The 20,859-nt window shown below is 55.6% G+C and overlaps 3 protein-coding genes across 3 annotated transcripts; 1 reads left to right on the top strand and 2 right to left on the bottom strand.

Moving 5' to 3' along the window:
• Window positions 1-4,948: 4,948 nt before the first annotated feature.
• IUM83_02252 (uncharacterized protein) lies at window positions 4,949-5,671 on the bottom strand (the record flags this gene model as incomplete). Its single annotated transcript, XM_067926155.1, has 1 exon — window positions 4,949-5,671. The coding sequence occupies one exon, from the start codon at window positions 5,669-5,671 to the stop codon at window positions 4,949-4,951; it is 723 nt and encodes a 240-aa protein (XP_067801079.1).
• Window positions 5,672-14,668: 8,997 nt separating this feature from the next.
• Window positions 14,669-15,545, top strand: IUM83_02251 (uncharacterized protein; the record flags this gene model as incomplete). The annotated part of the gene is made up of 5 exons (XM_067926154.1): window positions 14,669-14,930; window positions 14,997-15,068; window positions 15,134-15,206; window positions 15,280-15,378; window positions 15,515-15,545. The coding sequence occupies 5 exons, from the start codon at window positions 14,669-14,671 to the stop codon at window positions 15,543-15,545; spliced, it is 537 nt and encodes a 178-aa protein (XP_067800634.1).
• Window positions 15,546-15,988: 443 nt separating this feature from the next.
• Window positions 15,989-17,050, bottom strand: IUM83_02250 (Neutral ceramidase; the record flags this gene model as incomplete). The annotated part of the gene is made up of 1 exon (XM_067926153.1): window positions 15,989-17,050. The coding sequence occupies one exon, from the start codon at window positions 17,048-17,050 to the stop codon at window positions 15,989-15,991; it is 1,062 nt and encodes a 353-aa protein (XP_067801078.1).
• Window positions 17,051-20,859: the final 3,809 nt, after the last annotated feature.

The following is a 20,859-nucleotide window of genomic DNA, read 5'->3' as shown; positions in this document are numbered from 1 at the left end:
AGATGTCCCGCAGTCGGGGCATCGTGATACTCGTACATGATCCTGAGTCGCAGGTCATGGTCATTCGGCACGACAACGCGGTCCGCGTTGTCGTCGACAGCATTGTAAAGCAGTAGTCCGTCGTGCACACGAAAGCGGTGTGCACGCGCTCGAAGGTGCTTGGGCAGCTTCTGACGGGACTTGTCAGAAGGCGCTGTGCCATAGGCCAGCAAGAGCTTCGCGTCCGCGTCGTGCGCGTACGCGGCCTTCACATCATCCAACAGAGATGATGTGGGTTTGCTCGATCGCATGGCGTCAATGGCATTGACGTCAACAGCTTCCGCATAGTCCGGCCGACGTGATAACGCGTCGGCCACCACGTTCAATCTTCCGGGTTTGTATTCGACCCGGAAGTTATACTCCGCAAAGAATGAGAGCCATCTCGCCATTCTTTGTGAAATGTGTGGCGACTTCACTGCGGTACGCAGTGAAGCATGGTCGGTGTAGACCACAAATGGTCTACTCCCAAGCAAATACACTCGGAACTTTGCGAGTGCATACTTCATGGCAAGGAGTTCCTTGTCATGCACCGGATAGTTGCGCTCAGCTGGCTTCAGCTGACGCGATTGGTAGTAGACGACACGATCACGGCCCTCGTGATCGTGCTGCATCAACGCCCATCCGATCGCGAAATCGGATGCGTCACACACTACGTGAAATGGGCGATCTTGGTCAGCCACTACCAAGATCGGCGCCTCAGTCAAGCCCCGCTTGACTGCATCGAATGCCTTTTGGCAATCGGGTGTCCAATTCCACACAGCTTCTTTCTTAAGAAGCTGTGACAGCGAATCTTGCCCGCATAGTCTTCCACGTACTTGCACAAGTACGTGGCCAAGGAACTGCCTCAGTTCCTTGACACTTGAAGGCGTTGGCCATTCATTGATCACTCTGACCTTTTCCGGGTCAGGGCGAACACCATTCTTCCCTACGAGACACCCGAGGACGGGTATCTCGCTCGCCCCGAAGATACACTTCTTCAGGTTCGCGTAGAGCTTATGCTTTCGCATAAGCTCAAGTAGCCTCCGGAGATGCACCCTGTGCATCTCTACGTCGTCTTTCCGTCCACAGCCCGGCTGTGGATGAATACATCATCGAAGTAGCTCGGTGCGAAGTCGCGCACCGAGCGCAACAAGTGCGTCACGCACCTGTTGAAAGTCGCAGGGGCATTCTTAAGCCCCTGTGGCATTACTAGCCATTCCCAGAGCATGCCGCTTGGCGTGCTCACTGCCGTGAGAGGGATATCGCTCTCACGCATTAGGATTTGGTAGAATCCATCTCGCAAGTCGAGAGCACTGTAAACGGTGCTCCCGGCCATCGAATCGATGATGACATCTTTTCGCGGTATCGGCGTCTGCGCCGGTACCGTCGCATCGTTCAGCTTGTTGTAGGCATGAACGATGCGCCATCCGCCCTGTGGCTTTTGACACAGAACGTCGGAGCACTGTGCGGGGACTTTGATTCCCGCACTTGTCCTGCTTTGCGACGACTTTCAAAGAAGTCGTCGATTGCTTTTACCTGCTCTCGCGGCAGTGGCCACTGCCGCGTGACACAGTACTTCGTGCCCGGCACGAGATCAATCTCGTGCTGAATGCCCTTATCCTGCGGGAGCTCCGCAATTTCTTCCGGGAGTACATCTTTGTACTCCCTCAAAGTACATCTTTGTACTCTCTCAATAATTCGTAATAGGGACTCGACTTCAGCGAGTCCCAACCTTGTTCCTCGAAGCGCTCTCGCTTCGTCTTCGCACTGAGAGTGTCTTCACTCTCAGTGGTACTTCCCATGAAGAGCTGCCCCAGCTCTTCGCTCTCGCTCGCCGTTCTTTCGCTGTCCGAAAGAACGCAGACTTGCTCGATGCGTCCATCGTGCAAGTCGCGTGTGAAGCGCTTCCAGCCATGAGCTGGAAGCGAAGTCAACTCCGACGCTTTCGTCGGAGGACTAGCGAGTTCCATGTCACGATACTGGAATCCAGTATCGGTGCGCGTCAAGACGCTTAGCGTCTCGACATCCGGCGTCACCGCCGCAGTCTGCCCAGCAGACGGTTCTCGTGGCGTCTCGGTCCCGGACCGAGACTTACGTAGCGTTCTCCGCATGCACCGTCTTCTTGTTGTGTGGATCCCGGCTCCGCACAGTTGTTCTTCTGGTCCAGGCCCGGCCGTGGACAGTTGTTCGCCGGCGGACCCTGTCCGCGGGCGCGCGGTATCAAGCCCGGCTTGATCGCATGGCGCTTCGTCGTGCAGCCCGGCTGCACGACAGCATGCAAATTGCGTCAGTGCGGTACGTTTGCAACCGTCCGCACTGTTTGCAGCGTCAACTCCCGGAGTTGACACGCCTTCGTCATCTCGACGCCATTCATTGGCGGAGCCCCTCATGACCGAGGGTGCGTCGGCTCCCGGAGCCGACGCGTCGTCGTCGACCTGACCGCTTCGGGTCAGGGACTGTCCCTTTGCACGCTTGAACGTGGGTGTTGGTTCCCGGAACCAACACATCTTTTTCTTCCGACGTCGGCAGCATTGCCGACGTGGGTCTCACTTTGTGCGCGCCCTCGCGCACTTCTTGGGCACTCCGGGACAGCAGCATAAAGCGCTGTCTCGACTGGTGAGCCGCGGTAACAGGGCCATCGCTCTCTGTTCCGCTGTCGCGTCCGAAGCGCACGAGCGTGCGCTTCTTCCAGTCTATCACCGGATCATGCCGTGCAAGCCACGGCATGCCCATTACTACGTCGAACTTATCGTCCAGATCCAGGACGATAAAGTGTTCGACAAACACTCGTTGTTTGTACGAGAAGCGCACGTTCACGACGCGCTTCTCGGTTTTTACGATGGCACCTGTTGCCAATCGTACCTCCAGAAGACTTCGAGGTGTATCTACCTCCTCGAAGTCAAGTCTCGACAGGCTTCGTAGTCGAACAAAGTTGTTCGACGCGCCTGAATCTACCAAAGCTCGAAGAGAGTCACTCGCTCTCTTCGAGTAAACCTTCAAGATGACTAGGTTCGGCCTGTCGTCTTGTTTCTTGCAGCGAGAGCTAGTCTCACTGGGGGCTGCAGTCCTCAGTGTCGCGTGCCCGATGTCGGCACGCGTGACTACATTACCAGTAGGGTGCCCCGCGCCTACTGGGTGTTCGCGTGTTTTGTGGTCCGCGGCGATGCCTAACATCGCCACGACGGCCACTTCCAGGGGGCATGGGAGCTGTGCACTCCCGTGCGAAGTGACCGATCTTTCCGTAACGGAAGCATCGCACATTGCGCCCTTGCTGCTGGTAGCCAGCAGCCGTTGTGTTCGAGAGGTCCATTGGTGCCGGACCTCCCGTCCTCACTACCGGGCGTGGTAGCGGCCTCGGCACATTTGCATGCAGTTTAGCCTGCCGCAGGCTAAACTCTTCTTGCCTGGCAAGAGTAATCGCAGCTTCGAGAGTACTCGGGTACTCTCGGAAGAAATAGGTCTTCACGGGCCATCTCTAAGTCCCTTCATGAACGTGACGACCTTGGTCGCCTCGTCAATTGGATTAGTCACGATATTTGAGAGCAAGTATCGCGCACGCTGCGCATAGGCGTGGACGTCATACTTACCCTGCTGTAGGTCGAGGAACTCCGCCCTTGACCGGAACACGTTTTGCGGGGGCTCAAACGCTTGTCTGAGCTCCTCTTTGAATACTTCGTACGTGCTGAAGCACGTAGGATCGGAGAGTCGGCGTCCATACGCCCAACTCCTTGCGCGTCCGCCAAGGCAGGATATGGCGAACGCGACTTTCGACAGCGGGTCGACGATGCGTCGAGCTGCTATGGCTGTGTCGATCTCGACAAGCCACCGGAGGAGAGGCGCGCCCTCTCTTCCCACGTAATTGCTTACGCTCAATTTCAATGATTGAGCTCGCGGTGTCGTCCCTGACGACGCCGTCACTGAGGAAGCAGCGTCACGCTGCTCCTTCATGATGAACCCCAGAGCAACACCATGTTGCTCCGTCGGCGATAGCGTACGCAGCATCGTAGCTATCGCCGCTTCTCCAATGACTGTTGACAGTCGTTGAAGGGCTTCCCACTCTGGGCCAGACAGGTGGGGGCAGTCAGCGCGTGCAACATGCGTTGCAGGCGTATTGGAGCTCTCCATGGGCACCTCCGTGCTCATGGGGTTCTCGGCTCCGCGTTCGTACACCTCGTACGAACTTCAAGCAGTCGGTCGTTGGACGGACTACAAAGTGCTACCAGGTGTAGTGGGTCTAACTTGACTCACTACTTTAGCTTACACGTTGCGCAACGTGTATGAGGAAGCGTAAGTACTTAGTAATTACTTAGGTTAATTATATTTAAATACACAAATATAATTTAAATCAGATAAGACTCCAAGTGACTTAGATTAGGTAAAATGAGAACTGTATTGTTTGTAAATTGGTCTTCCTTCTAAAACTGTTTACCATCTATGAAAGGGGTGGACAGCGGCTGGCTGTCAGAGCCCCGCCAATATGCACGTTTCTAATTGGTAGAAAGATGCTGCTTTCTACCAATAGGATCTTTGGGTAGGTGTGGCCCACTTCAATGTATCCATTGGTGTGTCTTACACCAAGGTGAGGAAGTATCTAAAACTTTTAACAGATATCTTATCTGTTAAAAATTACAAGTGGCTTGTAGCCACTTGTGCGTGTAACCCCGTTACAGTCTTTGTTGGTGCGGCGCCATCGCAACGGCTTACATATGGCTTCTTTTCCGGAAACAACGTATAACTAGGTCGTCTGTGACTTGGTTGGGAACGCCAGTGCTGCAAAGGGCTGCTGCTGACCCTGGTACAGTTTTCTTCACTTAACACCGCCTCGCGAGGTTGGGGCCAAGTTACCGTGTTACAGTTAGGATGTGTTGCTACCACGCTACAGGCCGGCCAGAGGACGGACTGCGCCCCCCGTGAGTGTGGTAGCTAAATCCTACTGCAGCACGGTTGAGCCCTTGGCCCCGCTGACGACCTTGGTCGAGATTGCGGAGACCAACTCGCTACATAGTCTTGTGTAGAGCTTGACCGCGTCTGAGGTCCATCGGCCGTGAAACGGGGTCGTCAGCGTGTCGATACCGGCGCGATACATGTTGGTGGCGCCACCGGCCCTGAGGGAGGGAGTGCCGAATCTCGTCGGGTCCTCACCGATGGCGCGCGCGGCGTCGCGGATCGCGCTTGACACGCGGGTCGCTGATACGCAGCATGGGTGCCCGCTCGCGTTGGTGAACGCGACTGGGATATCCGGTAGTAGACCCCGCCGGGATTGCTTGAGAAGTAGCGTGCCAAGGACTGGACACAGGTGGCTGTGGTCCGAGCGCGTCATCATCCTCGCGGTCGGGGCCCCGCCCTGGTTCGTTTTCGACCGCTGAGGCATATGCGCACGGTCACGGCCTTCGGTTGCGGCGCCATTGGCATCGGTGACGGCAACCTCCTGGTCCTTGAGTGCGAACCACTGGAATCGAGCGCCAGAGGTGGCGACGATCTCTGGGCGGCGGAGCAGGAAAACGAACGCCTGGCACAGAACCCCCCCCCCATAGCGCTTGGTCTGCGGGTTGAGAAGGTCGAGGGACGCAAAGCATGACTCCAGGATCTCGATGGAGACAGGAGCCCTCTGGCAGTGGGGCGTGTTGAGCCGCCCGCTGCCGCGCAGAATCATGCGGATCTGTGGATGGTCGCTGGGGAAATCTTGACCCGCGGCGGTGCTGAAATACCAGATGCCACACAGGTATGTCTTGGTCGTGGAGCCTCGGACAGGTTGGCCTGGGCTAGATGCGCCGCTGGCGCAGTCGACGATGAATGCAGAGATATGCCAGATCCTGTCGTCAGGAGGAGGTCGGTGCGCCATGACACACCTCGAGCGAGATCCACTGTGTCCATGGGCGAAGGCTCTCGCGTAGGCATTGTGGAATGAGTCTGCAATGGAGTGCTCGCGCAGATATCGCGCCAGGCGTTCTCGAGAGCTGTAATCCCGGGGGTTGAGCCTGAAGCCAGCCATTGGTTAGTTCATCGAACAAGCGAGAATACGAATCGGCCTGCCAACGTCGTGAGCCGATGTCGGCGGCCGTGTTCTCGACGCCGGGTATGTGGGAGGCCGACAGCCGTAGGCTGAACTGGTGCTCCCAGAGGCTGAGGAGGCGGGTCACTAGCTGCGCGTGAGGGTTCCGTGAAGCCATTCGCAACTGCCACATCACGGCGGACGTGTTGTCGATCCGGAATGGACATGTAAGGGACTTGCCTTGAAGTGTGACCGTTGTCATGCTGGTCCCCATGTCTGGACTGCGAACGCGCATGCTAACAGCTCGCGATAGTTGATGTCGAAATCGTTGTTGGTCCCGCGCTTGGATTCCTGGATGAGGGCCAGCTCCCCGAACGAGAATGAGTACGTGAAAGCCAGTTTGGACGACGGGATGAGGGCCCAAACGCCGACATCGGATGCATATGTGACGATGGTGATATCAGGCTCCGGGAGTGAGCAGTGTTATTCCAGCGGGACCCCATTCAGCACTGGTGTGTGCAGGATGTGCCACCACCAGAAGAGCGTGGAGCAGGGGCTGGGGCCGGCGAGGCTTGCGGGTCGGTGTGGAACCGGCTGAGAAAGTCTGCGAGTCGAATGGTGCGCGGCCCGGCCCGGCGAGATGCGCTGGTAGAGCGCCGCCGTGGGCAGCGTGCACGACCGGAGGAGCCCGGGATGCCGCGGCAGTGGTTCCCCCATGGCGCGGCGTTGCTATGATCGCCAGGTCCCCAGATAGTGATATCTCGGCTCGGGGGCGCGGACCCGCAGGCGAGGAGTAGTTGTCCATGTCCGAGTGGCTGTCCGAGTCGCTGTCCCAGTCGACGGAGAGGATCTCCGGGGCCGGGGCTGGCGCGCTGCCCGTGCGGGACGGGGAACCGGGAGTAGAGGCCGCGCCCGCAAGCAGTGCTGGCGGGGTGGTCGGCGTGCGAGGCGCCGGTGTATGGGCGAGCTGGGCGCGTTGTGCGGCGGTTGGCGCGGGCTTCTTCTTGGTTGGTTGCTTGAGAGTGTACTCCGCCTTCGCCTTAGCGCGCTTCGCCGGCCTCTTCGATGCAGGCGGTCCGGTGCCCGCGCCAGTACCGGATAGGCCCGACGATGATGCTGCTGAAGGGAGCATGGCCGTCGCCGGCGTGTCTGTGTTCGCCGTCGTCGCTGTTGAGGCCGTTGTCGGCGTCGCCGCTGTCGAGGCCGTCGTTGCCGTCGCTGAGTCGCCGCTGTCGGGGCCGTGGCTGCTGTCGCCGAGGCCGGTGGGAAAGCCCCCCGCCAGCCTCTTCTTGTGCCGGCGGATGTCCGCGAGCGCGTCCGCGGTGGGGCGCTTCTTGTTATGTAACGGGGTTACACGTACAAGTGGCTGCAAGCCACTTGTAATTTAACAGATAAGATATCTGTTAAAAGTTTTAGATACTTCCTCACCTTGGTGTAAGACACACCAATGGATACATTGAAGTGGACCACACCTACCCAAAGATCCTATTGGGAGAAAGCAGCATCTTTCTACCAATTAGAAACGTGCATATTGGCGGGGCTCTGACAGCCAGCCGCTGTCCACCCCTTTCATAGATGGTAAACAGTTTTAGAAGGAAGACCAATTTACAAACAATACAGTTCTCATTTTACCTAATCTAAGTCACTTGGAGTCTTATCTGATTTAAATTATATTTGTGTATTTAAATATAATTAACCTAAGTAATTACTAAGTACTTACGCTTCCTCATACACGTTGCGCAACGTGTAAGCTAAAGTAGTGAGTCAAGTTAGACCCACTACACCTGGTAGCACTTTGTAGTCCGTCCAACGACCGACTGCTTGACGTTCGTACGCGGTGTACGAACGCGGAGCCGAGAACCACATGAGCACGGAGGTGCCCATGGAGAGCTCCAACACGCCTGCAACGCATGTTGCACGCGCTGACTGCCCCCACCTGTCTGACCCAGAGTGGGAGGCCCTCCAACGACTGTCAACAGTCATTGGAGAAGCAGCGATAGCTACAATGCTGCGTACGCTATCGCCGACGGAGCAACATGGTGTTGCTCTGGGGTTCATCATGAAGGAGCAGCGTGACGCTGCTTCCTCAGTGACGGCGTCGTCAGGGACGACACCGCGTGCTCAACCATTGAAATTGAGCGTAAGCAATTACGTGGGAAGAGAGGGCGAGCCTCTCCTCCGATGGCTTGTCGAACTCGACACAGCCATAGCGGCTCGACGCATCGTCGACCCGCTGTCGAAGGTCGCGTTCGCCATGTCCTGCCTTGGCGGACGCGCGAGGAGTTGGGCGTATGGACGCCGACTCTCCGATCCTACGTGCTTCAGCACGTACGAAGTATTCAAAGAGGAGCTCAGACAAGCGTTTGAGCCCCCGCAAAACGTGTTCCGGTCAAGGGCGGAGTTCCTCGACCTACAGCAGGGTAAGTATGACGTCCACGCCTATGCGCAGCGTGCGCGATACTTGCTCTCAAATATCGTGACTAATCCAATTGACGAGGCGACCAAGGTCGTCACGTTCATGAAGGGACTTAGAGATGGCCCGTGAAGACCTATTTCTTCCGAGAGTACCCGAGTACTCTCGAAGCTGCGATTACTCTTGCCAGGCAAGAAGAGTTTAGCCTGCGGCAGGCTAAACTGCATGTGAACGTGCCGAGGCCGCAACCGCGCCCGGTAGCGATGCCGGGAGGTCCAGAACCAATGGACCTCTCGAATGCAACAACTGCTGGTTACCAGCAGCAGGGAGGTAACGTGCGATGCTTCCGTTGCGGAAGGATCGGTCGCTTTGCACGGGAGTGCACAGCTCCCATGCCCCCTGGAGGTGGCCGTCGTGGCGATGTTAGGCATCGCCGCGGACCAACAAAAAACGCGAACATCCGGTAGGCGCGGGGCGCCCTACTGGTAATGCAGTCGCGCGTGCCGACATCGGGCACGCGACACTGAGGACTGCAGCCCCCAGTGAGACTAGCTCTCGCTGCAAGAAACAAGACGACAGGCCGAACCTAGTCATCTTGAAGGTTTACTCGAAGAGAGCGAGTGACTCTCTTCGAGCTTTGGTAGATTCAGGCGCGTCGAACAACTTTGTTCGACTACGAAGCCTGTCGAGACTTGACTTCGAGGAGGTAGATACACCTCGAAGTCTTCTGGAGGTACGATTGGCAACAGGTGCCATCGTAAAAACCGAGAAGCGCGTCGTGAACGTGCGCTTCTCGTACAAACAACGAGTGTTTGTCGAACACTTTATCGTCCTGGATCTGGACGATAAGTTCGACGTAGTAATGGGCATGCCGTGGCTTGCACGGCATGATCCGGTGATAGACTGGAAGAAGCGCACGCTCGTGCGCTTCGGACGCGACAGCGGAACAGAGAGCGATGGCCCTGTTACCGCGGCTCACCAGTCGAGACAGCGCTTTATGCTGCTGTCCCGGAGTGCCCAAGAAGTGCGCGAGGGCGCGCACAAGTGAGACCCACGTCGGCAATGCTGCCGACGTCGGAAGAAAAAGATGTGTTGGTTCCGGGAACCAACACCCACGTTCAAGCGTGCAAGGGACAGTCCCTGACCCGAAGCGGTCAGGTCGACGACGACGCGTCGGCTCCGGGAGCCGACGCACCCTCGGTCATGAGGGGCTCCGCCAATGAATGGCGTCGAGATGACGAAGGCGTGTCAACTCCGGGAGTTGACGCTGCAAACAGTGCGGACGGTTGCAAACGTACCGCACTGACGCAATTTGCATGCTGTCGTGCAGCCGGGCTGCACGACGAAGCGCCATGCGATCAAGCCGGGCTTGATACCGCGCGCCCGCGGACAGGGTCCGCCGGCGAACAACTGTCCACGGCCGGGCCTGGACCAGAAGAACAACTGTGCGGAGCCGGGATCCACACAACAAGAAGACGGTGCATGCGGAGAACGCTACGTAAGTCTCGGTCCGGGACCGAGACGCCACGAGAACCGTCTGCTGGGCAGACTGCGGCGGTGACGCCGGATGTCGAGACGCTAAGCGTCTTGACGCGCACCGATACTGGATTCCAGTATCGTGACATGGAACTCGCTAGTCCTCCGACGAAAGCGTCGGAGTTGACTTCGCTTCCAGCTCATGGCTGGAAGCGCTTCACACGCGACTTGCACGATGGACGCATCGAGCAAGTCTGCGTTCTTTCGGACAGCGAAAGAACGGCGAGCGAGAGCGAAGAGCTGGGGCAGCTCTTCATGGGAAGTACCACTGAGAGTGAAGACACTCTCAGTGCGAAGACGAAGCGAGAGCGCTTCGAGGAACAAGGTTGGGACTCGCTGAAGTCGAGTCCCTATTACGAATTATTGAGAGAGTACAAAGATGTACTTTGAGGGAGTACAAAGATGTACTCCCGGAAGAAATTCCTGCGGAGCTCCCGCAGGATAAGGGCATTCAGCACGAGATTGATCTCGTGCCGGGCACGAAGTACTGTGTCACGCGGCAGTGGCCACTGCCGCGAGAGCAGGTAAAAGCAATCGACGACTTCTTTGAAAGTCGTCGCAAAGCAGGACAAGTGCGGGAATCAAAGTCCCCGCACAGTGCTCCGACGTTCTGTGTCAAAAGCCACAGGGCGGATGGCGCATCGTTCATGCCTACAACAAGCTGAACGATGCGACGGTACCGGCGCAGACGCCGATACCGCGAAAAGATGTCATCATCGATTCGATGGCCGGGAGCACCGTTTACAGTGCTCTCGACTTGCGAGATGGATTCTACCAAATCCTAATGCGTGAGAGCGATATCCCTCTCACGGCAGTGAGCACGCCAAGCGGCATGCTCTGGGAATGGCTAGTAATGCCACAGGGGCTTAAGAATGCCCCTGCGACTTTCAACAGGTGCGTGACGCACTTGTTGCGCTCGGTGCGCGACTTCGCACCGAGCTACTTCGATGATGTATTCATCCACAGCCGGGCTGTGGACGGAAAGACCGACGTAGAGATGCACAGGGTGCATCTCCGGAAGCTACTTGAGCTTATGCGAAAGCATAAGCTCTACGCGAACCTGAAGAAGTGTATCTTCGGGGCGAGCGAGATACCCGTCCTCGGGTGTCTCGTAGGGAAGAATGGTGTTCGCCCTGACCCGGAAAAGGTCAGAGTGATCAATGAATGGCCAACGCCTTCAAGTGTCAAGGAACTGAGGCAGTTCCTTGGCTTGGCTTGGCCACGTACTTGTGCAAGTACGTGGAAGACTATGCGGGCAAGATTCGCCCGCTGTCACAGCTTCTTAAGAAAGAAGCTGTGTGGAATTGGACACCCGATTGCCAAAAGGCATTCGATGCAGTCAAGCGGGGCTTGACTGAGGCGCCGATCTTGGTAGTGGCTGACCAAGATCGCCCATTTCACGTAGTGTGTGACGCATCCGATTTCGCGACCGGATGCGCGTTGATGCAGCACGATCACGAGGGCCGTGACCGTGTCGTCTACTACCAATCGCGTCAGCTGAAGCCAGCTGAGCGCAACTATCCGGTGCATGACAAGGAACTCCTTGCCATGAAGTATGCACTCGCAAAGTTCCGAGTGTATTTGCTTGGGAGTAGACCATTTGTGGTCTACACCGACCATGCTTCACTGCGTACCGCAGTGAAGTCGCCACATTTCACAAAGAATGGCGAGATGGCTCTCATTCTTTGCGGAGTATAACTTCCGGGTCGAATACAAACCCGGAAGATTGAACGTGGTGGCCGACGCGTTATCACGTCGGCCGGACTATGCGGAAGCTGTTGACGTCAATGCCATTGACGCCATGCGATCGAGCAAACCCACATCATCTCTGTTGGATGATGTGAAGGCCGCGTACGCGCACGACGCAGACGCGAAGCTCTTGCTGGCCTATGGCACAGCGCCTTCTGACAAGTCCCGTCAGAAGCTGCCCAAGCACCTTCGAGCGCGTGCACACCGCTTTCGTGTGCACGACGGACTACTGCTTTACAATGCAGTCGACGACAACGCGGACCGCGTTGTCGTGCCGAATGACCATGACCTGCGACTCAGGATCATGTACGAGTATCACGATGCCCCGACTGCGGGACATCTCGGACGTGAAAAGACTTACGTCCTTCTCACGCGCGACTTCTACTGGCACCACCAGTATAAGTGGGTGCGCAAGTACATCCGTGCTTGCGAGGTATGCCAACGCGTGAAGCCTGCGCCATTCGCGCAGGCTCCACTGCAATCACTACCGACTCCGTCGGAGTGTTGGAAGTCCATGTCTTTGGACTTCATCTTTGGTCTTCCCCCGGATAGCGGAGGGAACACCGGTGTTGTGATCTTTGTAGACCGTTTCAGCAAGATGGTACATCTTGCTGCAGTGCCAGCAGAGGTGACCGCGAAGCAGACGGCCCGTCTGCTCGTCGACATGGTGTTCAAACACCATGGCATGCCGTCCGACATCGTGTCGGACAGAGACCCGCGCTTCACAGCGCACCTGTGGCAAGAAGTGTTTACACTTCTTGGGAGCCAGCTTTCCATGTCGACTGCGGATCATCCGCAGACGGACGGTCAAATCGAGCGCGTGAATCGCGTGCTCGTCGATATGTTGAAGAGCTACGCTCACTCGTTCCAATACTGGAGCGAGTGCTTATCGATGGCAGAGTTTGCCATCAACAACTCAGCGCATGCCTCGACCGGGCATACACCGTTCTACGTGAATGCCATGCGGCATCCACGTCTACCGAGTTTACTCGGAGTGATGGCTCCCACTTTAAGTGGGGGAGGATCTACGACTGCAATACAGCAGCCGCAGAAAACCGCTGACACTTGCACAGTGTCAGCTGCAACAATGGACAAACCACATGAGTCTGCGCAGGGCGCAGACTCCCCCAACAACATGGCCAACGACCACGGGTCTGCGCAGGGCGCAGACACCGCAAAGAACCACGCAGAGGCCGGGCCTCTAGCGGAGAGCGAGCTGAATGACTTCAGCTCGGATGCAATCAGTTTCATCACCAAAAGACAAGCCGTGATTCGGTTTGTCCAAGACACTATAGCAGCTTCTGTTGATCAACAGAAGCTGAACGCAGACAATGCGGACAGAGGCAACACAAATGAATTTACAGTTGGTTCATTAGTTTTGTTAGCTACACAAAACCTGCCTAGACATGCAGTTTCGGATTTCGGAGCACGTACCCTCACGTGCTAAGAACTTGGCACGGAGCCCTTTGAGACTTTCGGGCACACAGAATGACGTGTGCCCGTTCCAGTCGCGGTCCGCTTGAGCGGACCGCGCCTGGGAAGCACTTCGTGCACTGAAAGCCCTCGGGCACAGCGCACGGCACATTTGCCTCCTCAGCTGCAACATGAAGTTGCTCCAGCTTTCCACGCTTCGAGTACGTCTCGAAGCGATCACGCGCTTGCTTAATCCGATCACGGTAAGCACTCGGCCTCTCTTTGAAGTTTTCAACAAAAGCGTTCCAACTTTGACAAAGTGCCTGCCATTCGGGCACTTTGCTGCGAGAAGAGGTCTTCTTGCTTTGAAACCATCGGAGCTCATGAAAGAGTCCGATGTAGTAATCGCGCCTTTGATGCGTCTCCGCATCAAAGTGCAGCTCGGCAGCCACAGCGTCATCTTTGATGGCGCTGCATACGTACAGCGGCACCTCATTCGGAGGTACCGAGTTCCCATACCGGTCCGCGATCTCGGACGCGGACGGCATCCGTGGATCACGCGCTGCACCTGCAGCGCGCGGAGAGCCTTGAGGTTTGACATCACGCGCTGCAGCAGCAGCGCGCGGAGTACTGAGAGCCCCAGTGGAAGCGAGTGGGGTATTGCTCTCAGTACGCGAACGCTTCGAACTCGAAGCGTCCGATTCGTCCCCTTCACGCGGGCGAACGTTCTTGGCGTGAGGGTCGAGCGATTCGCTCGACACTGAGTCTTTACGCTTTGAGGGCGAGTCCTCCTCGCCCTCCATGTCTTCATCGTCGTCGTCGAAGTCGACGACGTCACCGTACTTCGCCTTCTGGCGTTCGAAGTAGTCGTCGATGGAGAGATGACTCCCCATCGACTTTGCGGACTTCTTCTGAGGCGCGCTCATCGTTGAATGAGCGCGGATTTCTTCTCCAAACGCGGAGAATTGACGAATGGTCAATTCCAAAAGATTGACGTGCGGGGACCCCGCGCGTCTAACCTTAAGGGGGGGATGGTGCAACGGGGTTACACGTACAAGTGGCTGCAAGCCACTTGTGAATTTAACAGATAGGTTATCTGTTAAACGTTTTGGATACTTCCTCACATTGGTGTAAGACACACCGATGGATACATTGAAGTGGACCACCACAGTGAGTGGTCCACACCTACCCAAAGATCCTATTGGTAGAAAGCAGCATCTTTCTACCAATCAGAGTCATGCATATTAGCGGGGCTCTGACAGCCAGCCGCTGTCAACCCTTTCATAGATGATAAACAGTTTTTAGCAGATTTTAGAGGAAGATCAATTTACAAGCAATACAGTTCTCATTAGAGACCTTTCGGAGCGGATGCTGGTTGCTGGTTGCCGGAACGACTAGGCCCACTGTCACTATCCGGCAATCGACAACCGACGAGGTGCTTTTATCTTTCGGGGACGTGCAAATGCCGGGACGCCTCTTCAAGGTCACGTATCACGATAGCCAAACGAAGCTCAGTTCTAGAAAGAAGCCTTGGGAAGACGACATTCATGCCACGAGCGGCGGTGCGGCGGCATGCGCAGGGGGCAGCGATCCTTATGCTAGCCCAGTACTGTTACGAGTCGTGGGATGCTGAGGCCATCCATGCATTGATGGCCTCCACAAACGCCGTTGAACGACCCCTGATCCCTGACATGCGCTCTAATCCTGACAAGTGCCCGGACGCCAACGCTCTGGAGGACTACCGATTCACGTGCTCTGAACTGAAGGATCTCGTTCAGCTGATGCTGATTCCAGACGTGTTTATCACCGGTGCAGGAGATCGTGTCTTGGGTGTGGAGGCATTAGCGATGCTGTGCTATCGTCTATCATACCCAGGGAAGCTATCTCACGTGCGCAAGCAATTCGGGCGCTCAGACTCTTCATGCTGCAGAATAATCACTGATCTGTGTACGTGCTATCATCTCAGTAGTTCGTCATTGCGACGTTGCGGCTAACAAGCGACTTATGACTAGATTGCTTCTTAGACGAGGAGTGGAAAGATACACTCTTTTTCAACGATCGTGTGTACGCTGACAACCATACATCGTATGTAAACGCAGTCAAAGAAAAGGTTAATGGCATTGTTGACCGAGTATCCATGTTCGTCGATGGAACGAAGGCGTTTATCTGCCGTCCAGGCAAGCGAAGGAGAAGGATTATTGCGATGCAAAGTGCACTCGATAGAATTCCCGTTGGACATCGGGAAAACCTTCAGAAGGTGTGTTATAACGGGCACAAGCGTCGTCATTGCCTAAACTACCAGGGCGTCTGTACTCCAGATGGTAAGTGTCGAATGCAAACATGATAAGGACTTTATTTCCTGAACAGGACTAACAATATCTCCTATGCTGCAGGCTTATGCATATCATTCTATGGGCCGATTGAGGGCCGCCTGCACGACTCAACTATGCTCCGTGAAAGCAAGCTGCTTGCCTATTTAGCGAGTCATCCTGTCATTCAGCCATTAGGAATTATGATCTATGGCGACCCGGCTTATGGAGTTGATGAGCTATTGTGCAGTCCTTTTCAAGATGCGTATATGCGCAGCAATGAAAAACGATTCAATGAGATCATGAGCAAGAATCGTGTGTCAATTGAATGGATGTTTGGAATTATCAAACGCAAATGGGCTTTTCTCGACTGGAATAAAAAGCACAAAATACTTCTGACTCCTGTTGGGCGAATGGTGCGCGTGGCTGTGCTGTTGACAAATGCTGCAACTTGCTTGAATGGTGGCAACCAGATTAGTCGCTACTTTCAATGCAGTCCCCCCCCTCGGTGAGCGACTATTTACGCAAGCCCCAGCACCGGAACATTCTTGATGAAACCTAGTGTTTCTTGGATTGAATCAGTTGCAGTAAACTGGTAATCAATTTTTGCTGCTCTTCACGCTCTTGTTGACTCTCCGCTCGCTCAGCACGGCGTTCCTCTCTCTCTTTTTCTCGCTCGACGCGCTCAAATTCAAGTTCTTTCTGGCGTTGCGCCACTTCGACTTTCTGAATCCGGATAAATTCGTCAAGAGCCTTGGTCCGATCGGACTTCATTTCCTGCATGGCAGTGACCCACTCACTAGTAGCACGAGCCTGTTGTTTTTTTGGACGACTGGATTGATCGCTTTCTCCGTCGTCACTAGCACCAGCACGTTTGCCGTACTGGAGTCGCGACACCGCCGCAGCACGAACCACGTCACCCGCGAGGACCTTGGAGCGCTCGGCGCCTGCCGCCTTAGCAGCGGCTTTAGCCTTGTTTTCTTTGTGGTCATTCCATTTCTTCATGACGTCTGTCATAACCTGAATAAATTGTGTGTGTTTTTCATCAGTGCCTGTCTTGCCACTAGACCCGGCTTCAAACGCCTTGTGTTTGCATATGAGAGTCTCAAATCGTGCCTGCGCAGTTTTTCCCGATATCGGCTCCATGCGAAACGTTGGAATGCCATTGAGCTTTGAAGCTAAGGCTTGCCATTTCTTTCTAACCTCACCAAAATTTGCTTTGAAAGGCATGTCTGCGTTGGCCTGAACTGCGAGTAGATAGTATTGATCGGGTCCAAAACGCTTTCGAAGTGGGGCTGCTGCTCCGTCTGGGGTGATCTTGCCGTTACTGGCGTTGCTAACGGTGTTGTTTTTGTGATCACCATCATCTTCGTCATCTCGAACGCAGTTATAGTCCCCAGGAAATTCACCGCCGAAGTCACACGGCTGCTCTTCCTCCTCTTCGTTCTCAACGCGTGGAGATTGCGTTCGCTGAGCGAGAGTATCACACGCCCCCCAGCTGTCAGCAGAGGTGCGGCTCGACGAGCTTAGGGGCGACAGCGAAGTGTCCTCAACACCGGAGACTGGAGTAGGAGTCAGGGGAGGAGAGGACCTCGCGATCGATCTCAAGGTGGGCATCATGGCTGTTGCTGCGACTTGAGATCTTCAAACACAAATGACGAGCACTGCAATATCTTATTTGATAGCACATGATGAAGTGTAAGCGACCTTTGGCTTGGACCGATTCCGGCATCCGACACGCTGTCGGATAGGAGGGCCAAATAGCCAACATTTCCGACACAGAAGCCGGAACGAAAGGTCACGTAGCGGAGTGATTAGTAAGCCGATTGATTTTTGCACTTTTTTCGTGCGTCGTTCCGGCAACCAGCAACCAGCATCCGCTCCGAAAGGTCTCTATTTTACCTTAAACTAGCTACTTGGAGTCTTGTCTAAGTTAACTTATATTTGTGTATTCAAATATAATTAACCTAAGTAATTACTAAGTACTTACGCTTCCTCATACACGTTGCGCAACGTGTAAGCTAAAGTAGTGAGTCAAGTTAGACCCACTACATGTTAGCTATCCGCGCGCTCACCTGTGTGGAGGGAGCGGGGGGCGCGCTCGCCGAGGTGGCAGGGGGCGAGAGAAGGGTCGGTCGCGCGCGTGAACTGGGCGGCGCCGCCCTCCGCCGGGTCCGCGGGCGCCGGTGCGTCGGACGCGTGCGGCGTGGCGGTCGCGGTCGGGGGCAAGGCGAAGAAGGCATCGTGAACTCTTGCTCGCTCGGACGGGGGGGGGCTGTAAGTGCGCGCCTGCTGGCCGCGCGGACGTGTGCGGGGGTTTCACCCCTCTCCCGTCGGCGGCTTGTCGGCTCTAATCGCGGAAAGCTCCGTTTTAGCCAAAACGCCGATTTTTGGTAATTTATCGAAGGGTCGCCTATTCAAACACCAAGTCATTTTACGACTTCAATCGCCGCAATAAGTCCGATTCACCTGTCCATCAAAACATGATAAGATCGATGCGTGCCACACGCGCGGCTCCCCTCGTGTCGGCAGTCGTAGTCCTGCGCACCAACCCATCTCTAGAAGCACTGCCGCACGTCATCTCTTCTGTGTCGCACTGCCTGGACTACTCTGTAGAGATTCCCCTCGCTCGGGCCTGCGCCTTCGGCTCGCTCCGGCTGTTGCGTCGCGTCTGGGGAGTCAGCGAAGAATTCGCGGCACCCGAAGGGGATCCGCGTCACCGTCGCCCCTGCTGTTGGTCTCCGTTGCAGTTCTTGCAGTCCGACCGGCACTATTACCGCGCGCAATTCTCGCAAGGGGTCATCGAAGCTGTGCGTCGTGGGGATTTGGATACGATTCGATGGCTGTTCGGCCACTTCGCAGGGTGCGTGGTGGCTGTGCAGGCCGTCGAAGCTGCTGCCGCTGCTGGTGACATGCAGATCCTGCAGTTCTTTCTCGATAATGAAGCCGCGACTCAAAAAGATGCAGAGCCCAACAACCAAGTGCAGTGGGGCGGTGGGGATCTGGCAGCTGCAGTCGAGAACGGGCATACGGATGTAGCGCGATGGATATTCGAGTGCAAGGGAGGCGTGGAACGTGATTGGGGTCGCTTCATGGCTGCTGTAGTTCGCAAGGGGGACCTTGAGCTGTTGCAGTGGCTGCTGGGCCGTGGCTACGCGGACCGCCGACTTGCACCGCCCACAATGGATGACGCAGCATGGGGAGGTCATCTAGACATGCTGCAGTGGCTTTATCGTAACGGATATGTTCATCATGCCAGTTTTGCTCTGGAATATGCTGCTCGCAACGGATATTTGGAGATTGTGGAGTGGCTAGTGCGATACCACCCAGTTGGCAATGCAAGTCGTGCGCTTGATGCTGCTGCGCGTGAGAATCACTTGCATGTAGTTCGTTGGCTTTTGGAGCATAATCTTGGTCGCGGTGCTAAGTCTGGGATGCATCAAGCTGCAATTCGAGGATTCCTCGAGGTGGCTCGATATTTGCACGAGCAAGGTTTCCACGGTCTTGCCAGCGTTTCGTGTGGGACTATGCTTCGTGCGGCGGGGCGAGGATTTCTTGATGTGGTGCAGTGGCTGAATGATGAATTTGCCTATGACTCGCAGAAGCATTTGTACAGAGATTTACGTCCGTACTCATTAACGCTGCTTGCTGACGAGCCCAGTACTGCGATAGACGCGGCCGCGAAGAATGGGCACCTTGAGGTGCTGAAATATCTGCAGAGTGTAGATGAGCGTATGGCTGAAGAAGGATTCACAGGAACCCGTCCCACAGATACACATGATGCGATGAATGGTGCTGCTGCAGGCAATTTCTTAAACATTGTGGAGTGGCTAGGTAAACACCGATCGGGTGTCTGCACAACTGCTGCCATGGATGGCGCTGCAGCTAATGGCCATTTGGCAATGGTCCAGTGGCTCCACACCTATCGAAATGAGGGCTGTACAACTGCAGCTATGGACGGAGCTGCTGCTAATGGGCATTTGGAAGTTGTGAAGTGGCTCCATGATCATCGCTCGGAGGGTTGCACAACCGCCGCTATGGATAATGCAGCAAGAAATGGTCATCTGGATGTAGTACAGTGGTTGCATCGCAACCGCAGTGAAGGGTGTTCAGCTGAAGCGATGAACAACGCAGCAGGGGCTGGGTTGCTGAAGGTGGTTGAGTGGCTAGATCGAAATCGCCACGAAGGTTGCACGAGTAGAGCAATGGATGCAGCAGCGTCCGGAGGTCACTTCGAGATATTGCTGTTTCTGAGATCGCAGTACCTAGAAGGTTGCAGTCGCAACGCTGCATTTGAGGCGCAGCGTAAGAAGCACGTGGATATTTTGGCTTGGCTTCAGGAGCACTATCCAAATGCGCCAGGCCCCCAACATCGAGTGCGGATACGCCATCTTGCTTAGTTCCAATGGATGCCGTTGCCGGAGGTGAGCTTGCAAATCCCAGACCGAGTTGAATATACAAGCTTGAAGACTGTCACAAAGTGCGTGGCGGCCTTTGCCTCGGCATTTGCTGTCACACGTCAAGTATTCAACTGGTGTTGCTGGCGACTAGCGATGGTCCGTTTCGTCGGTTGTGTCTGTCGACTAGGTTGGTACGTCAGTGCAAGTAGGCGGCTTTACGCAACCGAGTGCTGTACTCCCCGCCGGGCATGCTCCTGCTCGCTTCAGTTTTGTTTCTATCGATAACTACCGAAGTGAGCGTCCGCAGACCGAGAATGGAGTCTCGTTTGGCGCGGTCCCGCCGCGCTGTACTGGCAAACATTGCTGAGAAGGAAGCAACGCTGACAACAGGACTTGTGGTGGTGCTCCGTCAACAACCGCGGATTGCAGCTCTGCAGCACGTGGTACACGCCTTGGACGATCTCGTGGATGTGTCATGCCGATGGAACATTGCCCGGGCTTGTGCGCTTTCTAGTGAAGATCCGCGCAGGCGTGACGGTGGTGCACGCCGGCTTGTTGCTCGCGTCGTGGCTCGACGACCACTTGTCGAGATGGATACTTTCTATCGCCAAGCTCAACTTTCTGTCGGGCTGGTGAATGCCGCACAGCGCGGGAATGCGGAGCTAGTGTGCTGGTTGCTCGAGAACATCGCGACTGAGCGATTTACTGTCGACAGTTACAGTGGTGTTTTCAAGGCCGCCAAAGCGGCAGCATCGAAGGGGCACGTCCGCATACTCGAATACGTCCTAGGCCACGATAAACGTGGCGTCAGCATTAAGCCAGCCATGCTCGCCGCAGCCCGTGGGAATCATTTGAATACCCTGAAGTGGCTGAACGAGCGCTTGGTTGGCTCAACTGACTTGAGAGATTGCGCGAGTGCACTATTGGAAACTGCTGCCTGCAATGGAAATTCTGAAATGGCTTCTTGGTTGGTAGAAATCGTGGGAGCTGATTGTCTGCGGCTGTCGGTGGCTAGTTCTGCTCAGAGTG

Source organism: Phytophthora cinnamomi, assembly GCF_018691715.1.
Source record: "Phytophthora cinnamomi strain GKB4 chromosome Unknown Contig0, whole genome shotgun sequence".
Classification (NCBI taxonomy): Eukaryota; Oomycota; class Peronosporomycetes; order Peronosporales; family Peronosporaceae; genus Phytophthora; species Phytophthora cinnamomi.
Note: the sequence above shows the minus strand (reverse complement) of the source record. Positions and strands in the feature narration are given on the sequence as shown.